The following is a 17,439-nucleotide window of genomic DNA, read 5'->3' as shown; positions in this document are numbered from 1 at the left end:
GCAAAGAGGGGGCGGCCTCCCGTCCGAGGTCCCCTCTTTCATGCAAACGCACAACAGAGTCACAGCGGCGAGGCGGAGGGCGAGGGGCGGCGGAGAAAGGACGCTCGCTCCATCTACATTCCCCGCGCCCCGCTCTTTTGAAATGCTGATCACTCCTCCTCCCTCACTGTCATCACTCTACTAGCCTCTCTTTTAATGTGGTGGAGTCATCCATTCCATTAACCCCCCCCTCCCTCCCCAGGTTAGAATGAGACGGATCCCCCATCACCGGCCTCCCCCACCTCTCTATAAAAGACAGGGCAGCAGGGGCCACAGCGGTGACGCTGGCGGGGGCATTTGTCATGCTCCGAGCCGCCGCAGTCTGTTGCGCCTTTTGTTGCCCCCCCCCCCACACACACACACACACACACACAGCTCCCCTCCCCGCCAACTTGCTGGCTAAGCAGGGGATTTCATGTGTTTCATTAACATTTGAACTGCCTCGGCACTTTTCGCGCATTTCATAATGCGCGCGACGGCGGGCCGGGCGAGCGTTTTCAAAAAGGAGAACCGTCCGGGAGAACCGGCGGTTTTATGAAAGACCGAAAAGCAGGGTTATACACACACACACACACACACGCGCGCGCGCCCACGCGTGCACGCACTTCATTTGACCGTGGGGCGGACGCGCAGTCGGCCTGAAGTTACCTCACATCTGTGTGGTTCACGACACACATTCAGGCTTTGTACTAAACACAACAATCATGGTGCCCCTGTTTGGCGCTGGTGTCGGGGGCAACACTTGAGCGGAGGTCACCCGGCGAGGCGTTATAATGCTGCAGGCCGGGCACAACTTGTTTGGGGGCAATCCACTTAAAGCGAACCAACCACCCCCGCCGCCGCCGCCGCCTTCTGTCGTATCCCCTCCAGGACACACCGAACATCACACTTCTGGATGGAAAATGGGAAATCGACCCTCTGCAGCACTTCAAAAAGAGAGAGACCGAGAGAAGAGGGCGAGAGGGAGGGCAGGGGGATTCACGCAAGTGATTCAGAGCTGCCGTTTTAAACAGCGGGGCCTAAGATCTCTGCCAGTGGGAGATGAAATGGCTCAAATCGGGATACACGGCGCCCGGGGGTCGCGGGCTGAGCCGGAGGGACGCCTCTTTTTCCTCATTTCTGCACCGTTTTTTTTTTTTTTTTTTTTTTTTTTAATATACAGTGCTCAAAAAAATCAAGGGAACACTAAAATAACACATTACAGGTCCGTATGAATGAAATATTCTTATGAAATACTTTGTTCTTTGGATAGTTGAATGCGCTGACAACAAAATCCCACAGAAATGATCGATGGAAATCACATTTCTGAACCCATGGAGGTCTGGATTTGGAGTCACGCTCAAAATGAAAGCGGAAAAACTCACGATGTCCATAAAACAAGTCTGAATGTATCAGTGTTGCTTCCTAAGTGGACGCTTTGATTTCACAGAAGTGTGATCGACTCGAATTTGTTGTGTCGTTATGTTTTTTTGTGAGCGGCGTATTTTCATTTTCGTCTCTTTTTGTGGGCGAACCCGCCGGTCGGAGTCACGGAGGCGAATCGGCGGTCAGACGGCCGCCTCGTACGGGGCAGTTGAGAAATAAATGAAATCATACAAACGTAAATAGAATGTACTGAGCTGTAATTACATCAGCAATGCTAATTTGTTAGTGACTCCTAGCAGCGTCTGTGGCTGTGAATCAACGTCTCCTCCCTCACCGCTCCATCTGTAGCTTTTCACCTCTTCAATTGCAACGATTTCCACCTTTTTATTTAAATACCAATAATTCACACGTGACCTCGGGAACGACGTTTGCGGACGACATCGCGATCCGAAGGCAGGAGGAGGTGAAACCCGGAAAGCAGAGGGACGACGGTCGTGATGAGAAGGACCCGCGTGGAATTGTGAAGCTACGGGAGATGGAGATGGCGGAGGATTTTTAGTACTTGGGGTCAAAATCCAGAACGGCGGGCAGAAAAAGTGTCAGGTGTGATAAAAGAGTGTCAGCCGGAATGAAAGGAAAGGTGGAGAAGGTGAGAAGGAGAGCTGGAGGCAGCGGAGATGAAGATGTGGAGGGAGGGAGTCCACGGTGAAGATCCGGGTAGGAGGATATTGAGGTCGAAGGTCAAGAGGAAAACCAGAGAGGAGGTTTATGGATGGAGGGAAAGAGGACAGGAAGTTAGATGAAGGAAGCTGATTGGCTAAGGTGGCCCCTGAAGTGAGCAGAAGAAGAATAGACTAGGCAGAATGTCTGTATTCCAGATTAAACGGCGCCTCGAAAGTGTTTTTTTAAAGATGTTCTTTATGACTGCTGTGGATAAAAGCCCTTAAATGGGTCAGGAACGCCAGCGCGGCGTCTCTGACCCATATAAGCGACGAAAACGAATGATATCTCGCCGTCTGCGACATCGCTTTCCCTCCCTTCTTTTCAAGCCACGTCTGCGTTGATCCCTCGCCCCCCCCCCCCCCCCCCGGAAGGCGGAGGGAATCGGCGTTTCGAGACGGACGCCGCGCGGTTTCAGATTCGGGAGGGAAAAAATAAAAAATAAAAACGCGTTAGCACGTTCCCGGTGACGGCGGACGCTATCGACTAAACGTCCTCTCCCAGACGTCGTCGGTTAATGTTTTTCCCCTTTTCCATTCCGCTCCTCTTGTCTTTCTTAATAGAATTAGCCACGTGTTCCCGCGTGCTAAACATCCCCCTGTTCCCGGCAGCTAATGGGGGGCCATTTGAAGTTCTGGATGACTGATATTGAGATATCCTTCCTCCGGGGTAACATCCATAGCCATTTTCTCTTGATTCGCTGAGTGATGGACTCGACGCAAAGGAACATAGACCTAATGATCATCGGCGAGATGGGCTCTCTAACTCAAGGCCAAATAGTGCGGACGATTACGGGCCGTACGATAAGCCGCGTCTCCTCCCCCCAACCCGTCTCACCCGCCCTCCGCCGAGGTATTTCCAGATTGCCGCCGGCCGTGATGGATTTATGAGCGGGCCGTACTTTGGTAAACACCGATGGTGGGCAGCTTTGTCCTCCCCCGGCCCCCTTCCGTCCTGTGATATAGCGAAGGTCCCCATAAAAAATGAGAAAACCAGGTTACGGCCGCCACAGAGTGGGTCTAAACAATAAAAGGCTTTATGGGCAGATATAGGCCTGTACCATAAATGCTGGAATCTGCTGTCGGGGAGACATTAAAGGGATAATGACGGGGAGTCGCTTTCAAAAGATCCCCGCCGCCGCTAAGAGGGGTGTCTCCGGAGCGAATGCAGGGGAAAGCGGCGCCGCGGGATCCGTAGAGCGGTTTGACGTCGGGTCGGGGTGGAAGCGGCGGCCTGCGTTCATTGATAACTGCAGCTTGTTCTCACATCGGAAGGGGTCGGGGCCCCCCATTACCCCGTTGGCTGGCTGTCGGGGAGCACAGCTGTCGGGCTTGGCTGGCGCTGCCTGTACGGGTTGCACAAAACCAGCTGTGCAAACAAACACGCGTTCTGGAAAGCCCTGACAGCAGCAGAGGGAGCGGAGCGGTAATAGACGCCGTCGGTGGACTCGCATGGCGGAAACAGACCGGCGGCGGAGGCTTCCTCGCCAGCCGGCGGTCGGCGAGGGGCTGGGATTGTGCCGCCGTCACGCATCCGGCGCGTTTTAACCTGCAGCTTGACACACGCGGATTTTGTTGTTTTTTTGCGTTTCTCTCTAGTTTCCTCTGCGTTGCCACTTTAGATTCGGCGATGCCCGCCCCGACTTCTTTAGCATTAGCCATCTGCGAGCACATGTGCAGGAGAGCTGGGGGGGGGGGCGGCGTTGCTAGCGCTTGTGTTTGTGTAGTAGCCGCTCAGGCAAACAGGAACTCTAAAATTAGTCTTTGCCTATTTTAACCTAAACACGTCAGGCCTCGTCTTGTGGCTAACGGTGGCCCGATCCGGCCCGCCTTTCTCTTTTACGCGATTCCGAACTTACGGCGTTCCAGTAAACCCCGCACCTCCCACCCCCGCGCAGGAAGCTGCGCTTGACACGGAGGCGTCTCCGGAGTGCAGGAACGCGAGCAGATGTTGATGGATCGTCTCCAGCATCTGCCCAGAAATCCCGGGGCTCATTAGCGCGGCGAGGGTCTGCTAAGACACTCGCGGGCCTCTCCGCTTCGCACATTTGCGGAGAAGACATTCTTCGGCCTCTTTCTTTTACCACGCACAATAATCCAAACGACATAACGGCCCATTGTTTGTTTTAACCTGATGGCTCGTCTTGTCGGAGGGGGGCGGGGCGGCCGGGGTACCGCGTTTTACTGCTTCCCCGCACCCCTGATTGGGCCCAAGAAAGAAGTGGAGTCGGGGCAGTAAAAATAGCTTGACACCCTCAAGGTCCAGCCAGCAATCTCCTCTCTGCCCTTAACCATAAAACTCTTTGAATTCTCTTCTAAGCCCCGCACCCTGCCCCCCTTCCACCCACTCCCAACCTGACTCTCAATTTCAGCTTTGCTCTAAATCACTTACGTAAGCGTCTATTTCTGTGAGGCTTCCGCGTCTGATTGGCGCTTTAATCGGCCCCCGCCATCGGCGTGCCCCGGACTTTTATGCAACGCCGCCGGCGCTCTTCATCTCGCAGGTTTTCGCGGCGTGACGTCGAGGGAGGGGAAAAAAAAAAAAAAAAACTCTTTCCTGTGTTTTCCAGGAACACTTTTTGAGATCTGACCAAACCAGGGAGATAAATAAATACGTTTTCACCGTTTTTTGCCCTGGGCGACATCGGTTTCGCCTAAAAATGTTAAGTTATGCGCCTAAAGCTATTGTCTTAATCCCCTTAAAGTAGAATTAGGCCAAAATAGGCCGTCTGCCGGGTCCAACTTTTACAAACGGAGCCACCGGCTGGGTAAAACGCGCCGGGTTCTGTTAAGATCCGCGGGCCGATCGCGGGGTATTTGCCCAGGGAGCGGAGGATTCCCCCCACGCAGGGAGCAAAACACATCCCGGAAAAAAAACAGCGTTTTCCGACGGCACGTCCGTCAAGGAATGCGTGGCTGCGCTATCAGTCGGGCCTGCACACTGTTCCCTTATCACTCCGGGTAAACACACTCGGGCCTGCTTTAAATAAGTGTCACAGTCAGAGGGGGCGGCGGATCGGATGATCCTTTTCTGAAACCGGGCGCCAATTCGGACGTTTTTCTCCAAACACGCACGTCCTGGAAAGACCGTTCGAAAAACTCCAAAATACAGTATATAAAAACAAATGCTCCGTGACGGCTCGGATGTAGGTTCCTTCTTCGGGGACGCTCGACTCGTCTGGATTCGTTTTGCGAGCCGGCGACCCCTCGCCACGGTTCGCATCGGCGCCGACTCGGTCTCGTCGGACGCAAGGTGTGCGTGGATAACGCGCGATGGGAACGAGTCGGGGAGGCGAATCCGAGTCAGCCGGCGGGTCACCGGGAGGTGAGGCTGCCTACTTCCCCGGGTTCAGGAAAAGTTCAGCCGCATAGCATTAGGCAAATTAGGGAGACAGCGACCAGGGGGTTGGTGCAGGAGAGACGGACCGGACTGATGAGGGCATGTGGGAAAAAGGGTCAAATTAGTCGGAAGGAGGAGTCCGGATGAGGAGTCAGATCGGAGCTCCCGGGGCCCGACTGTGCACTCATTGTGAAAAGTCTGAACGCGGATCCGAAGCACTCATTACTGGGGGCTTATATAACAGCCATGTCCTCAGATACATCCCTGGTTAAAGTCCACGCACCTCCATGTGGGGTGGGGGCGCACACACACACACACACACACACACACACACACTATCGTCCACGAAGGGGTTAAACTAGGAGGCGCAAGGAATGAGAGGAGAGGAGGAAGGGCGGAGGAGGAGCCAGAGCCCCTCAGCTGCTGCGCCTCGTCACGGCGGCGCAGAGCGTGATCGCCGCTCGGTTCGGTGTGCGGGACGCGTCCGCCGACTGCGAAGGGATCCGGGGCGCCGCGGACAGCGTGAGAAGATCCGGATCCGGCGGGCCGGAGAGGGAGGAGGCGGCGGCGGCGGCGGCGGCGCGGGGGGCGGGGGTTCGGACCGGAGAGGCCAGGGGGGAACCCGCGGAAGGGAAGCCGAGCCGCGGTGCGCGCCGAGCGGCTGCGCCGCGGCCGGGGATCCCGCTCTCTTATCCCACTCGATAACTGCCCCCTTTTTTTTTTTTTTTTTTTTTTTTTTCCACGCAGACTTAGGAGATCCGCCTCCTCTTCCTCCTCCTCCTCTCCCTCCTCCTCCTCCTCCTCCTCCTCCTCCTCTCTGGGATTGTATCCATGTTGTTTTTATATTTCCGCGGATAGCCCGCAGCCGCCGACGTCGCCTCCCGGTCCGATCCAGGCCGACCGGACCCGGCCGTGCAGCTTTAACTTTTTTTTTTTTTTTTTTTTAGAAAAATTCTTTGTTATTTATTTGTATTTCTCTCGTGTTTTTGTTTTATTTTTAATTTTTTTCATTTTTTTTTTTTTTTTTTGCGTGTGAATTCACATTCCGACCCCCACGACACACACACACACTCCACTGCGCCGGACACCATGCACGCCGCCTCGGAGCCGCTCCTCCCGGCCGCCTAGGCTCCAGGGCTCCAGGATCCAGGCTCCAGGGCTCCAGGGCTCCGGACCCTTCGCTCCCTCCGCTGCCGGGAGAGAGAGGATGCCTCACGGCCGGATGCCCCCTCCGTCCCCGGGCCCCTCACCCTCCCCCTGAGCCGAATGTGCTTCCCTCCACCGGCGGCTCCTCGTACTTCAAAAATCTACATCTCTTCAATTTTATTTTTTTTTAAAATTTGAATCATCCGCCCCCTCCTCGGTCCGTATGATGTATGAGAGCGTGGACGTTGTGGGACTGAACCCCAGCCCGAACCCCTTCCTGATGATGGATTACTACAACCAGAGCAGAGGATGTTTGATCCCGGAGAAGGGACTGGTTCCCGGGGGCCCCCATCCCTACAGCGCGTCCATCAGGAACCAGCACTGGAACGGCTCCAACCACTGTAGGTCGCCTCCACCCTCGTTTTGACCTCCGTGCAAAGGCGCCGGTTCTACCCCCCCCCCCTCCTTCCCCACCCACCTCCCTATGCATGCTCCGCTCCACCACCGGGCTCCCCGACGACATTCATGCAGATATCTGACCCACTTTTCCGGCTTGCACTCCTCTCCTTCCCCCGCTATGCGCTCACGTCGGGTATGTTCTTGTCTGGTGGTTCCTGCGATAGATGCTTTCATGCAAACAAGTTTCTGCAAAGGCTCGCAGATGTTAATCAGATCAAACTTTCCTGCCACCCCTCCTCCTCCTCCTCCTCCTCCTCTTCCTCCTCTGGGTAATCTGCACCCTCCTTCCACGGCGCCAATGTCAGGATTTTTCAAAAACTCCTCAGTTCCAGTGGAAAAGGACGGGGGGGGGGTGCACAGTTAATACTTGGCCCTGCTGGTTATTGAAGTGCGTCTTAGGCGTTTCCACATCCCTGATTCTTATCCCCCCCCCCTCCATGCACAAACCGGTGACTCTTTAAAAAATAACAGCCGTCGCGTCATTTGTTCATGTTTCCTGCATCTGCTGCGGTCGGAGTCTTCTCAAAGTGCCCTTTTTCTTCCCCTCAAAAGGGGGGAGCGCCGCGCACAAAGCTTGACTCGGCCTTTATGGAGGAGATAACCCTGTTGTCTTTCACAGCTGAGGGAGCGTAAAAGGCAAGAATCTCCACAGGCTCTTAAGGGCCAATTTCCTTCTGGGGGACCATAGAAACACATGGCGAGCGGGGGCGGTGGGAGGAGGGGGTCCGAACAGGAGTTTCTGATGTCTGGTCCAAGGCGTTTCAAATCCCCTCCGCCCGATTTTGAAAAAAACAAATCACAAAACATTTTTTTGGAAGCAGCTGCGCGAGTGCTATTATTGAATTCGCCCAATAAACAGCTCCAGCGGCGGCATTGATTCGAACCATGTGAGCCTGTCTGAGGGAGGGGGACGGGTGGGGGTCTGGCCCAGGAAAAGACCTCTGATCCCTCTACTCGACTCCACATTGTTTTGCTCAATGCAGGAGTTGCAGGGGGAGTGTGGGTGGTGTGTGTGTGTGTGTGTGTGTGTGTGTGTGTGTGTGTGGGAGGGAGGAGGTTGTAGCTCCTCAGTGCCTTGCTGGACGGGGGTGTTGGGGGTGCATTGGTGCATTACGGTTTACGCGGCGATCACGTGGCCAGGAGGTCCATCAGGTGATCGGGGTCGGATATGTAACGGGAGTAAACAGACAGGCAGTCGGACGGTCCGAAACCGTGGTCTCCTGGTATGTTCTCCTCTGCACGAAGGTGCAGAGATACACCACCGTTTAGATGCCGAGCATCGCGTTTCAAAATAAACCCGTGTCAGGGCTCGGATAGTTTCAGAGATAGTCTATGCTCTTGGATGCTAGCAGGCTAGCAGGAAGCCTTCGATGCAACCGGTGCTATCTTTGCTCCTTTTTTCTTATTGTTACAACACCATTTAGCTGATTTTGACATAAACGTCCCCGTTTTCAGTCAGAAAAATTTCACGGAAGCGCATCTTTCCGCTTCTCATGCAAGCAGATTATCCCCTTGCTGTTTACCGGGGGTTTTGTGTGATCGGCCATAGCGGCAAAACGCCTTCAGAGATAGTCTGCTTGTGGATGCTAGCAGGCTAGCGTAGCAGCGGGACGCCTTCCGCCCAGTATCTTCAGTGTAACCGGCGCTATCTTTGAGTGTAGCGACACAATTCAGCAAATTTCTACAGAAACGCCTCCGTGTTCAGGCAGAAAATTTCACGGTAGCACATCTTTCCGCTTCGCATGAAAGCAAATGATCCCCTTGCCGGTTACCGAGGGTCTCGTGTGATCGGCCACGCTGGAAAAAAACGCCTGTTACAGGCCTTAAAACAATGTCGAGCGTTGAGTTAAAAGGAATCGGGATGCTGTTTGTGGCGCTGCTTACTTGTGATTGAGAGACTACAAAGATGGCGGGTGCTATCGGACTACAGACCCCACGCCTGGAGCTGATTGGAGAGCAGTACGATATGACGAAGCGCTGAATTCACAAATATGGTTGTGATTCACGATAGCATAGCCAAGGCTGAACTCCTGATCCCAGAATTCTCCTTGTTTTCACTTTGCAATCGACCGGCTGTGAGTCGTTTGCGATTATATGCGGAGTTGCAACACGGAATCTACCGTAACTTCCAAACGATAAGATGTGACTTTTTTACTTAAACAGCGATGAGGCTAATATATGGATTTTTTTGGTTGGGGGGGGGGGCTAACAAGCTTCACGCCGCTAAAACATTTATCATCGTCCCATCGGACTGATGAAATGATCGGGGAATTCTGAGACCGTTCAACTCTGACACAAAAAAAGACAACTTTGACAGTTTTGTTGGAGGAAGCCCAAGATAGCGATCTGCTAGCCGGTGCGGCTCATATTGAGGTGCGCTCAATAGTCCGGAAATTATGGGATATGGTGTAAAAAAAAAAAAAGGTCCCGGCCTGGCGTCGAGGATGAAATGCACTTAAAATCCAGCGAGCACCTGTCAGAACCCTTCCAGCAGCTACGGGCTCATGCATGAAAGAATGTGCACGGCCTCGTTCACATGACTGTCACACAGTAGAAAGAAGGGGGAAAAAAAAAGATGGGGGCGATAAAGGGAAGGGGAGATTGTAGCATGGAAGGCCACCAGGACAGCCTCCTCTTTCTTTTCCAAGAGCATCTAAACAAAGGAAACGTGTCAGTCGGCGGCGGAGTAGCTTAGCTTCTGCTAGCTGTGTATCGGCGGGGCGACTGACCGGCGGTTTAATCCGACTGTTGGTATTTTAAGAGCGGAAGTCCTTTTGCCGGGTCGCAGACGAGGCCGAGGAAGAAGAAACAGATGGTATTTTATTATTTCTCTGCTGAGAGAGGGAAAAAATCGGCACGAGACGGGCTGGAATTTTTCGACGGAACCGAAGCGAAAGCCCGACTGTGGCTGTGAAGCACGGATTTCCTCCAGGGTGTCCTGAGCTGGAAGGCAACGCCACGCAATAATGCGTGTGACTTTGGATTGCACCAAATATGTCTTCCCTCGTCTTGTTCACAAATGCAGATTTGATTTGTCTATTATGTGCTCAGACGTGGGAATAAAAACTGACAAATCGCGCAAACAGAGGAAGGCCTGTTCCGTCCGCGAACGTCGCCGGCTCGACGACCGCCGGCTCCCGACTCCAAAGGAGCGGCGGCGTCCAAAAACAACCTCCGGAACGAGAGCGATCTCATTTCTGCAGAACATAATGTACCAATTTTTATTTCCTTGATTAATCTACTGAGGGTTTTCTGGCAAAGCCGCTTACGACTCCAGCGAAATTACGGTTTTGCGACTTTGCCGATTATGAATCAGTAATGCAAATCCCAGACGTTAATATTCCTTAACTCTGCCGTGTTTGCCTTTTGTCGCCGCCGAGTTCCCCCCGGAGCATTCTAGCATTTTATGCGCGGCCTTTTTTTTTTTTTTTTGTTCTTTCCACATCCCCCGCACATGGGACGGGTGGATGAAAACCGCTCTTTGCCTCCTGGGCCTTTTGGACAAGACCCAGATGATCCCAACTTGATGGAACTGGCAGGATATAAAGACAAGGTCCCCTATTCTTCCAGGGAGAGGAAGCGTCGGACAGCCTCCTTATTGCGCCACATCTGCCTCGCCCCTTTTAGCCGATGGTGACAGTGATTTAGTGGCCTGAGTGTTTGTGCGCAGGGGAGATGGAGATCCCTAAGTCCACAGAAACACGCCCCGCTTTCACCTTCGGGTGAACATCAATAACGCATTTTGTCGTCCAGGTATGTCTGTAATGGCGTGGAGGGCGGGGGGGGGGGGGGGGGGGGGTGAACGCAGTTCAACGCCTCCGTTGCTCTCCTGGCGAAAAAGCCGCGGGGCGACGTTTCACAACCTGCCATCACTCGCTCCCAAATCCTCGCCGACGAGTCAGCGCGCTTTCGCTGGCCTTTTCTAGTTTGACGGATCCTCTCGTTTGAGTCGGTGTTTATCGGTTTTCTAGTTCCCAGAGCGGCCGACATAGTGGACGTCGGGTCCAAGAACCGTATTAGCTCCCGCTCCGAGGCACGGTCACGTGGCGCTCTTATGCCACGCCCGTTACCAGATTCTTCTCGCAGCCGGTATTTAAAAGCTATTTCAGTCGCCAGTCGGCTGTTTTCTCGCAACAAAATGGACGGAAGCGGCGAGGAAGAAGTCCGAGCTCTTCTGGCAACATCTGCGTTTTGGTCGGATGGCGTTAGCTAACGGCTAACAGGGTTCTTCGCAGTGCAGGGAGAAGATAAAAACACTTTGACCCAAACGCTGGTCGTCCGTTATCATCGGTTTGTTTCCGAGCGTGCCGCCGTGCACGTCCCTTACCGCCCGCGGGAACGCAAAGCTAAAAGGCGGAGCGCGTTGGTTCCCGGAGCCAAATTCTGGGCGTGATAGTTCTCAGAACTTTGTTTTTTGGAACTTTGCTGTGGGAAAGCGGCTTTCGGATGCTCACAATGATTCAGCTGACTGGCAAGCTTTCTTTTTTTTTTTTTTTTTTCCCTGACTCTGGCATATTGCGTCGTCGTTTTTTTTTTTTATATTGCCGCATCTTTTCATTTCGAGTATGTCAGAAATGCAGCCTTTTTTTTTTTTTTTTTTTTTTTTTCCTGGGCAGTGTTCTCATGGAGACAAACACATGCTCCGACCCACCGATGGGCCCCAGCTTGTTTGTAGAGAGTTAGCCGCAGGCATCAGTTGGAGAGTGCTGTTGCACACCAGCTTGGTTTGACGGTAAATCCCCAAACAAGGGTCGGTGTACTCTGCAAAGCCCACTTTGATGAACACAGCAGAGCAGACAGAAAGGATCCAGGCAGTGTCATTGATTCATCAGGGTTTAAAGAAGGCAGCTGATTGCAGACAGTGACACAATAGGGCCATAATCTCGCTATTAATAATTACACTAGCTTGTGTTTATCCTGGTGCGTGTGTGTTTGTTTGTGGGTGTGTGTGTGTGTGGGAGGGGGGAGAGGGGTGTGTGTGTGTGTGTACGCACAGGAATGGGAGGGTTGAAAGAGTTCAGGTTAAAGGGGGTTTCTGCCCTCTAAAATATTCATAGCTTCTTCATTTAAATCAATTCGGCTTCACGGGTGCAGCCAAGCGTCAACTGTCAGAAATTGAGCCGGGCCTGTTGTAATCACTCCTTTACTTATCTCTGCAGATGGCTTGTTCGCAATGGGCTCTGCATGGCTAGCTCACGCTCGCACGCCGAGCCAGGGCTCTCTCTTGTCTCCCCTCGGCCTCCCTCCTTCCTTCCTGTCTCCAAACCCTCTCTCCATGTTTCATCCCCACCCTCTCATAATGGAACACATATAAATTTATCTGGGTATTGAACCGGGGGGGGCATTCATCACCCAGGAATTCATCTATGAGGCATTCTCATTCCCAAAGTGTCTCCTTTCTCCCTTCCACTCCATCTCGTTCCCTCTCTGTTTCCCATCACCGCCGTGGCGTCCCGCCCCCGCCCCGCATCACACGCCTAAGCTGGGCGGTCGTTGTCACGATTAATCTCAAATGCACGCCTGATCTAATTTTTCCTCTTTTTTTTTTTTTTTAACACTCCCTGCCCCTATATGTATGTATAGGTTCACATATGTATGTTTGTATGTATGTATGTATGTATGCATGTATATGTATATCTATATATATATATACACACATATATATATATACATTTTTGTATATATATATATATTATATAGATGTGTGTATGTATGTATATATGTGTTTGTGTGTGTATATATAAATATATATATGCGTATATATGCATGTATACGTTTATGTGTGTATGTATATATATATGTGTGTATGTGCGTGTATATATATATGTGAGTGTGTGTGTATATATACGTATATATGTGTATGAATATATACATACATACACATGTATGTGTATATATGTATATATATATACATACATATACGTGTGTGTATATATATGTATATGTACATATACACATATGTGTGTGTATATATATATATATGTATATATGTGTATATGTATATACACATATATCTGCATATATCCATGGAGTGTCTCTTTGTTTTGTCTTCTGTGGAGAACCAGTGCCTCCTCCTGCTCCTCCTGCAGACACACACTCTCCCAGGGCGCCTCCGAATCGCTCATCCTTTGACCTTCCTCTCCGGATCTCTGCCGATATCAAATTGGAGACACCTTTGTGGCCCTGGACATCCACTCATACACACACACACACACACACACACACACACACACACACACCAAACACCATAATGGAATGCCGTCCTATTTCAAGTGCGCGCCGGCTGAGAAAATAGGGTAGAGTTTAGTGTGCTAAAAATACAAGAGGCTTGCAGTTCTCCTGCTGTCTGGGCAAAAAAATAGCCCCGTGTTGCTGCCGTCTCGGCAAGCAACGTCGACCGAGGAGTGTCTGTGCCCCCCCCCCTCTCTCGGCCTGGACAAAAATGAACAGCCGGGACGCGCCTTTGTGTTTTTTGTACGTTTGCAAACAAAGTCCTCCTGTTGTTTGCGACGAACCGCTCGAAGGAGGTCGCTCCCAGGTGGCGGACGATCACGTTAAAATCCCGTCACTTCAGCTCCGTCACCGTTGTTGTCGAGAAGCCGCCCGGGTTATATTTGGCCCGGAGACGATCCGGGAATCTCGATTCGTGGCCGCTTTGGATACGGATACGTCGGGTGTTCTCTCGGACGCCGCTCCCTCCTCCGCGGCCGCCGCGGATCATTTCATATTCATTGCGTGTCTCGCTTTAACGCCGGCCCCTGACATTTGACTCTTAAAGGCCCACCTGGGAGCGCGGTGAGATAGACTGCCAGAATGCGGCGGAGGCGGAGGGGACGAACGCCGTCCCGGACGCTGATGGATCGGTGAAACCTTTTCAGATGAAGGAGGCGGATCGGCTCAGGTTACACGCCGTTTGTTCCCTTTAACCCCGCTTGTTCTGTCGGTATCGTGCGAACCAGAGAGACGCCCCGCGGCTCGAAAACGGCAAACACGTGTAGGTTAGCAGAGGAAACTGCGCCGCCACCGTCTTTTTTTTTTATAAAAAGGACCACGCGGGGTGTTCACATATCAAGCGGGTCCTTGACGCCAGACAGAAACACCGTCTGACCTCCATCGAGGCTCTTCTCCGTAAAGAGGGGCCGATGTGGCCGTCAGATGCTGAGATGCGTCGTTTCTGGGAATAAAAAATGAAAATGCAATCGTATTATGCCGGTTCTCTGTGGTGGAAACAGCTCATACACAGATGGGTCTGAATTGAAAATGAGCCAGCTGGGGTGACACACATCGTCCACTGGTGACACAAGGTGTGTGTGTGTGTGTGTGTGTGTGTGTGTGTGTGTGTGTGTGTGCATGCAACCTGATTGTTGGTTAAAAGAGGTGTGCTGATTTTGCAGGAAGGGGACGATTCATTCGCCGGGAATTTGGATCACGGATATTTAGCGACTTTCATGAAGTCATGATGTATAGCGCTTATCCTGCGTTCTGCGGACGATCCCGAAAAGCAGGGTTCAACCGGGACGTCCGACAATTCTCCCTCTCTTTCACGCATCCGGTTTCTTTTCTGTTTCTTCGCCGTCGTCGTCGTCGTCGCTGCTCTTCCTGGCGCGGCGTCCCGCTCTGCCCTCGCGCTTTTACGTGGGAAACCTTTGCACGGCGTTGCTGCCGCTGCATCAGTTCCACAATGGAGTGAGATTATTGTGTCTGGCCTGTCAGCACCTATCAGCTGAAAGAAAACGACAGAGAGAGAGAGAGAGAGAGAGAGAGAGAGAGAGAGAGATCTCAGGGAGTGCGGGAGGAGGAAGAAGAAGAAGAAGAAGGAGGAGGAGGAGGAGGAGGGGGTTGGACTCCAGAGCTGGCATTTTCAAATAATAATCTCTGTGGAGCCTTTCAAGGGGTTTAATGTCATTTCGGGCCTCTGGATTTTTGCCCTTTCCCCCTTTGAGCGGCGAGCCTTGGAGAGCAAATGGGAAAGAAAGCGAAGAATAAGAGAGGGAAGGCAACAGAAGGACCCACAGAGAGGAGCCGGGAGGGGGTCGCCTCCATATTAGTTTTCTTATATGACCGATGGGAAGCTTTTGGAAAGCGTCCAGCCGCTGCCGACGGGCGACCTGAGCCCGGGACAGAATGACCTATATCCTCATCCTATTAAGCACATTATGGCATTTGTCTTTACCTCGTCTTCCTCTCTGAGTAAACAACTTTTCCGTTTGCTGCCAAGTTGTGTTTCCGCCACTGGAAGCGACGCCATTTTGAATCCTAAAGCGCACGCCAGGTGTAGACGGAGCTTGACGGCACTTTCCCCCTTGTTTTTTTTTTTTTTTTTTTTCTTTTACCGAGCACCTTGCGTGCAGTCTGCATGGCTGCCCAAATTTGCTCCTTCTAGACACCCGCATGAGTGGCAACACTAATCCCCCCCTTCAAGATGTGAATTATGGATTGGATGTAATGCAGCGATTAGACCCGTGCACCTCCATGCGTGTCGCCGCGGCGTTGACCATGCGTGTTCCCGAGAAAAGGGTTCGTTTTTTTTGTTTTTTTTTTCCCCCCTTTCTCGCACATGAAAGCGGCTCCCGGTCCACCCCGGCCACCCCGAGCTCCTTTTTCATCGTTCACCTCTTACAAACCTCCGGTTACGAGCACCTCGGAGCGAACGGGAGCAGAAATCCTCTCCCGCGCGAACGCTTACCGAAGTCTTTCATGGCGGTAATCCTCGACACCGCCAGGAGATGCATGGGAATCCTGGTCAGCTGACTTAAAAGGAGGAAGAACCACCAGCGCAAGGTTGAAGCATACCCGCCTAAAGCCTGTCGGGATGCTCCTCGGGCTCGGAGTATCCGACCCCGCCTGCCCTCGCAGCTCAGCGGGAAGCTCCATCGCTGACTTCCACTGAGCTGGCCTGCTCGGGACTGTTTGATCTCATTGTGGAAGCCGGCGAGCTCGCCCGCCGCCTGGCAGGCAGAGAGAGCTTCTTGATGCTGAGGGTTGAGGAGGTGGAGCAGACTTCAGTGGAGAGGCTTAATAACTGTATTAACATCTCCGGCTCCCCCGGGACCCTCGGCTGCAAAGTAGGGGAAGAAGAGGGGGAATAGCACATTTAATGCACTGGCCTCATTTTCTGTCCTCTTCTCATTCGCTCTTTTAATTCGGCGTGCGATAGAAATCAAGATGTATTAGAGCGGCAGAATTAATGTTTCATGATCTTTTCCTGTCTCGATCACGCAGCCTTATTTCGTCCCCTTCTGTTTTCGGTGCTCTTAAGCCTTGTCGCCGATGGGGATCTCATGCTACGACCCTTCTCGTCACATCAACCCCCCCCCCCCCCCCCCGTATCATCCCGTTTTTTGGTGTTCATCCCGCCCGGTCGTCCCGTGTAACCGCCCTCTCCTGCCGCCGGCGCTCATTTATTCATGACGCATCGACATGAATCTCATTACACGGAACAACAAAAAAAAAAAAAAAACATACCGAATCGACGCGTAACATGAAAAGACCCGTTCGGAAAAAAGCCGTTCTCCGTCCTCACCTGTGCGCGTCGCCGTTCGCGACCGACCCGTTATCCTCTGAATTATACATCACAAAGCGCTGAATAAGTGATGGGTCCCACTTAGCTTAATGGACGGAGTTAACTGTCGGAGGTGTGCATTCTTACGGAGAATTGGGTCGCGGCGAAGCTTCCCAAAATCCCCCCCCCCCCCATTTTCGCTCGCAGGGTCGTAACAAGTCCCGGGTCGCTTGACCTCAAAGTCGGAGGTCAACTGTACCCCGGAGGGAGGGAAAACAAAAGGAGCGCCGACGGCGGGCTCACCTGAGAGGTTACCGCCGCCCATTGTTTCTGCACGGCAACATGGCCGCCGGAGCGCCTGTGCATGTCTGCAAGGATATTAGGAACAAAATACAATTCAACAAAATTGCCATATTCTGTGTGAAAAAAAAAACAAAAAAAACAAGCATTGAGTGAAACCAGTTGGCCCACTGGTGGCAACAATATCACAGAAAATGGTGTGTGTGTGTGTGTGTGTGATGATCAAATGGCTCCCTTCAGGCTACATTGAAAGGTCAGGGATCCATGCAGGAAATTGGTGTCTGCAGAGGCACAGACAACACACAGAGACACACAGCGGAGGGAAACGCTTTCCCCTTACCCGAGGAAGCTAAACATGTCCTTCATTAAATTCCAGTAACGTCCCCCCTGTGCTTCCTTGATGACTCTGCCCGCTCCCATCAGCCGCCCCTCCTAAACGCAGAGGTAACTTAACCTCCCGGCGCTATCGACGTGCACCTTTTTTTTTTTTTCTCCCCCCCATTTTCCATCTTTTTAAATTAACACTGACAGTAAAAGACAAATGTGTCTGCCTCTCCCCGCCCACCCGC

General features: G+C 52.4%; 1 protein-coding gene across 4 annotated transcripts in view; it reads left to right on the top strand.

Annotated features, from left to right (window-relative positions):
- The window catches only part of raraa (retinoic acid receptor, alpha a), a 162,890-nt gene that overhangs the window by 118,786 nt on the left and 26,665 nt on the right, over positions 1 to 17,439 (top strand). Inside the window, exon 1 of one of the 4 annotated variants that reach the window (XM_086141084.1) lies at positions 5,855 to 7,010. The exons of the other annotated variants lie outside the window; for them this stretch is intronic. Coding sequence (XP_085997210.1) covers positions 6,833 to 7,010 — 178 coding nt within the window. The 5' untranslated portion in view covers positions 5,855 to 6,832. Of the gene's footprint in view, positions 1 to 5,854; positions 7,011 to 17,439 lie in introns of those variants that run through there. 4 annotated transcript variants of the gene reach the window in all.

The sequence above is a fragment of the Fistularia commersonii genome, chromosome 33 (genome assembly GCF_037954325.1).
Source record: "Fistularia commersonii isolate RoL2024-O1a breed Wild chromosome 33, RoL_Fcom_v1.0, whole genome shotgun sequence".
Lineage (NCBI taxonomy): Eukaryota > Metazoa > Chordata > Actinopteri > Syngnathiformes > Fistulariidae > Fistularia > Fistularia commersonii.
The sequence above is the reverse complement of the archived record's forward strand: the minus strand, read 5'-3'. Positions and strand labels throughout refer to the sequence as shown.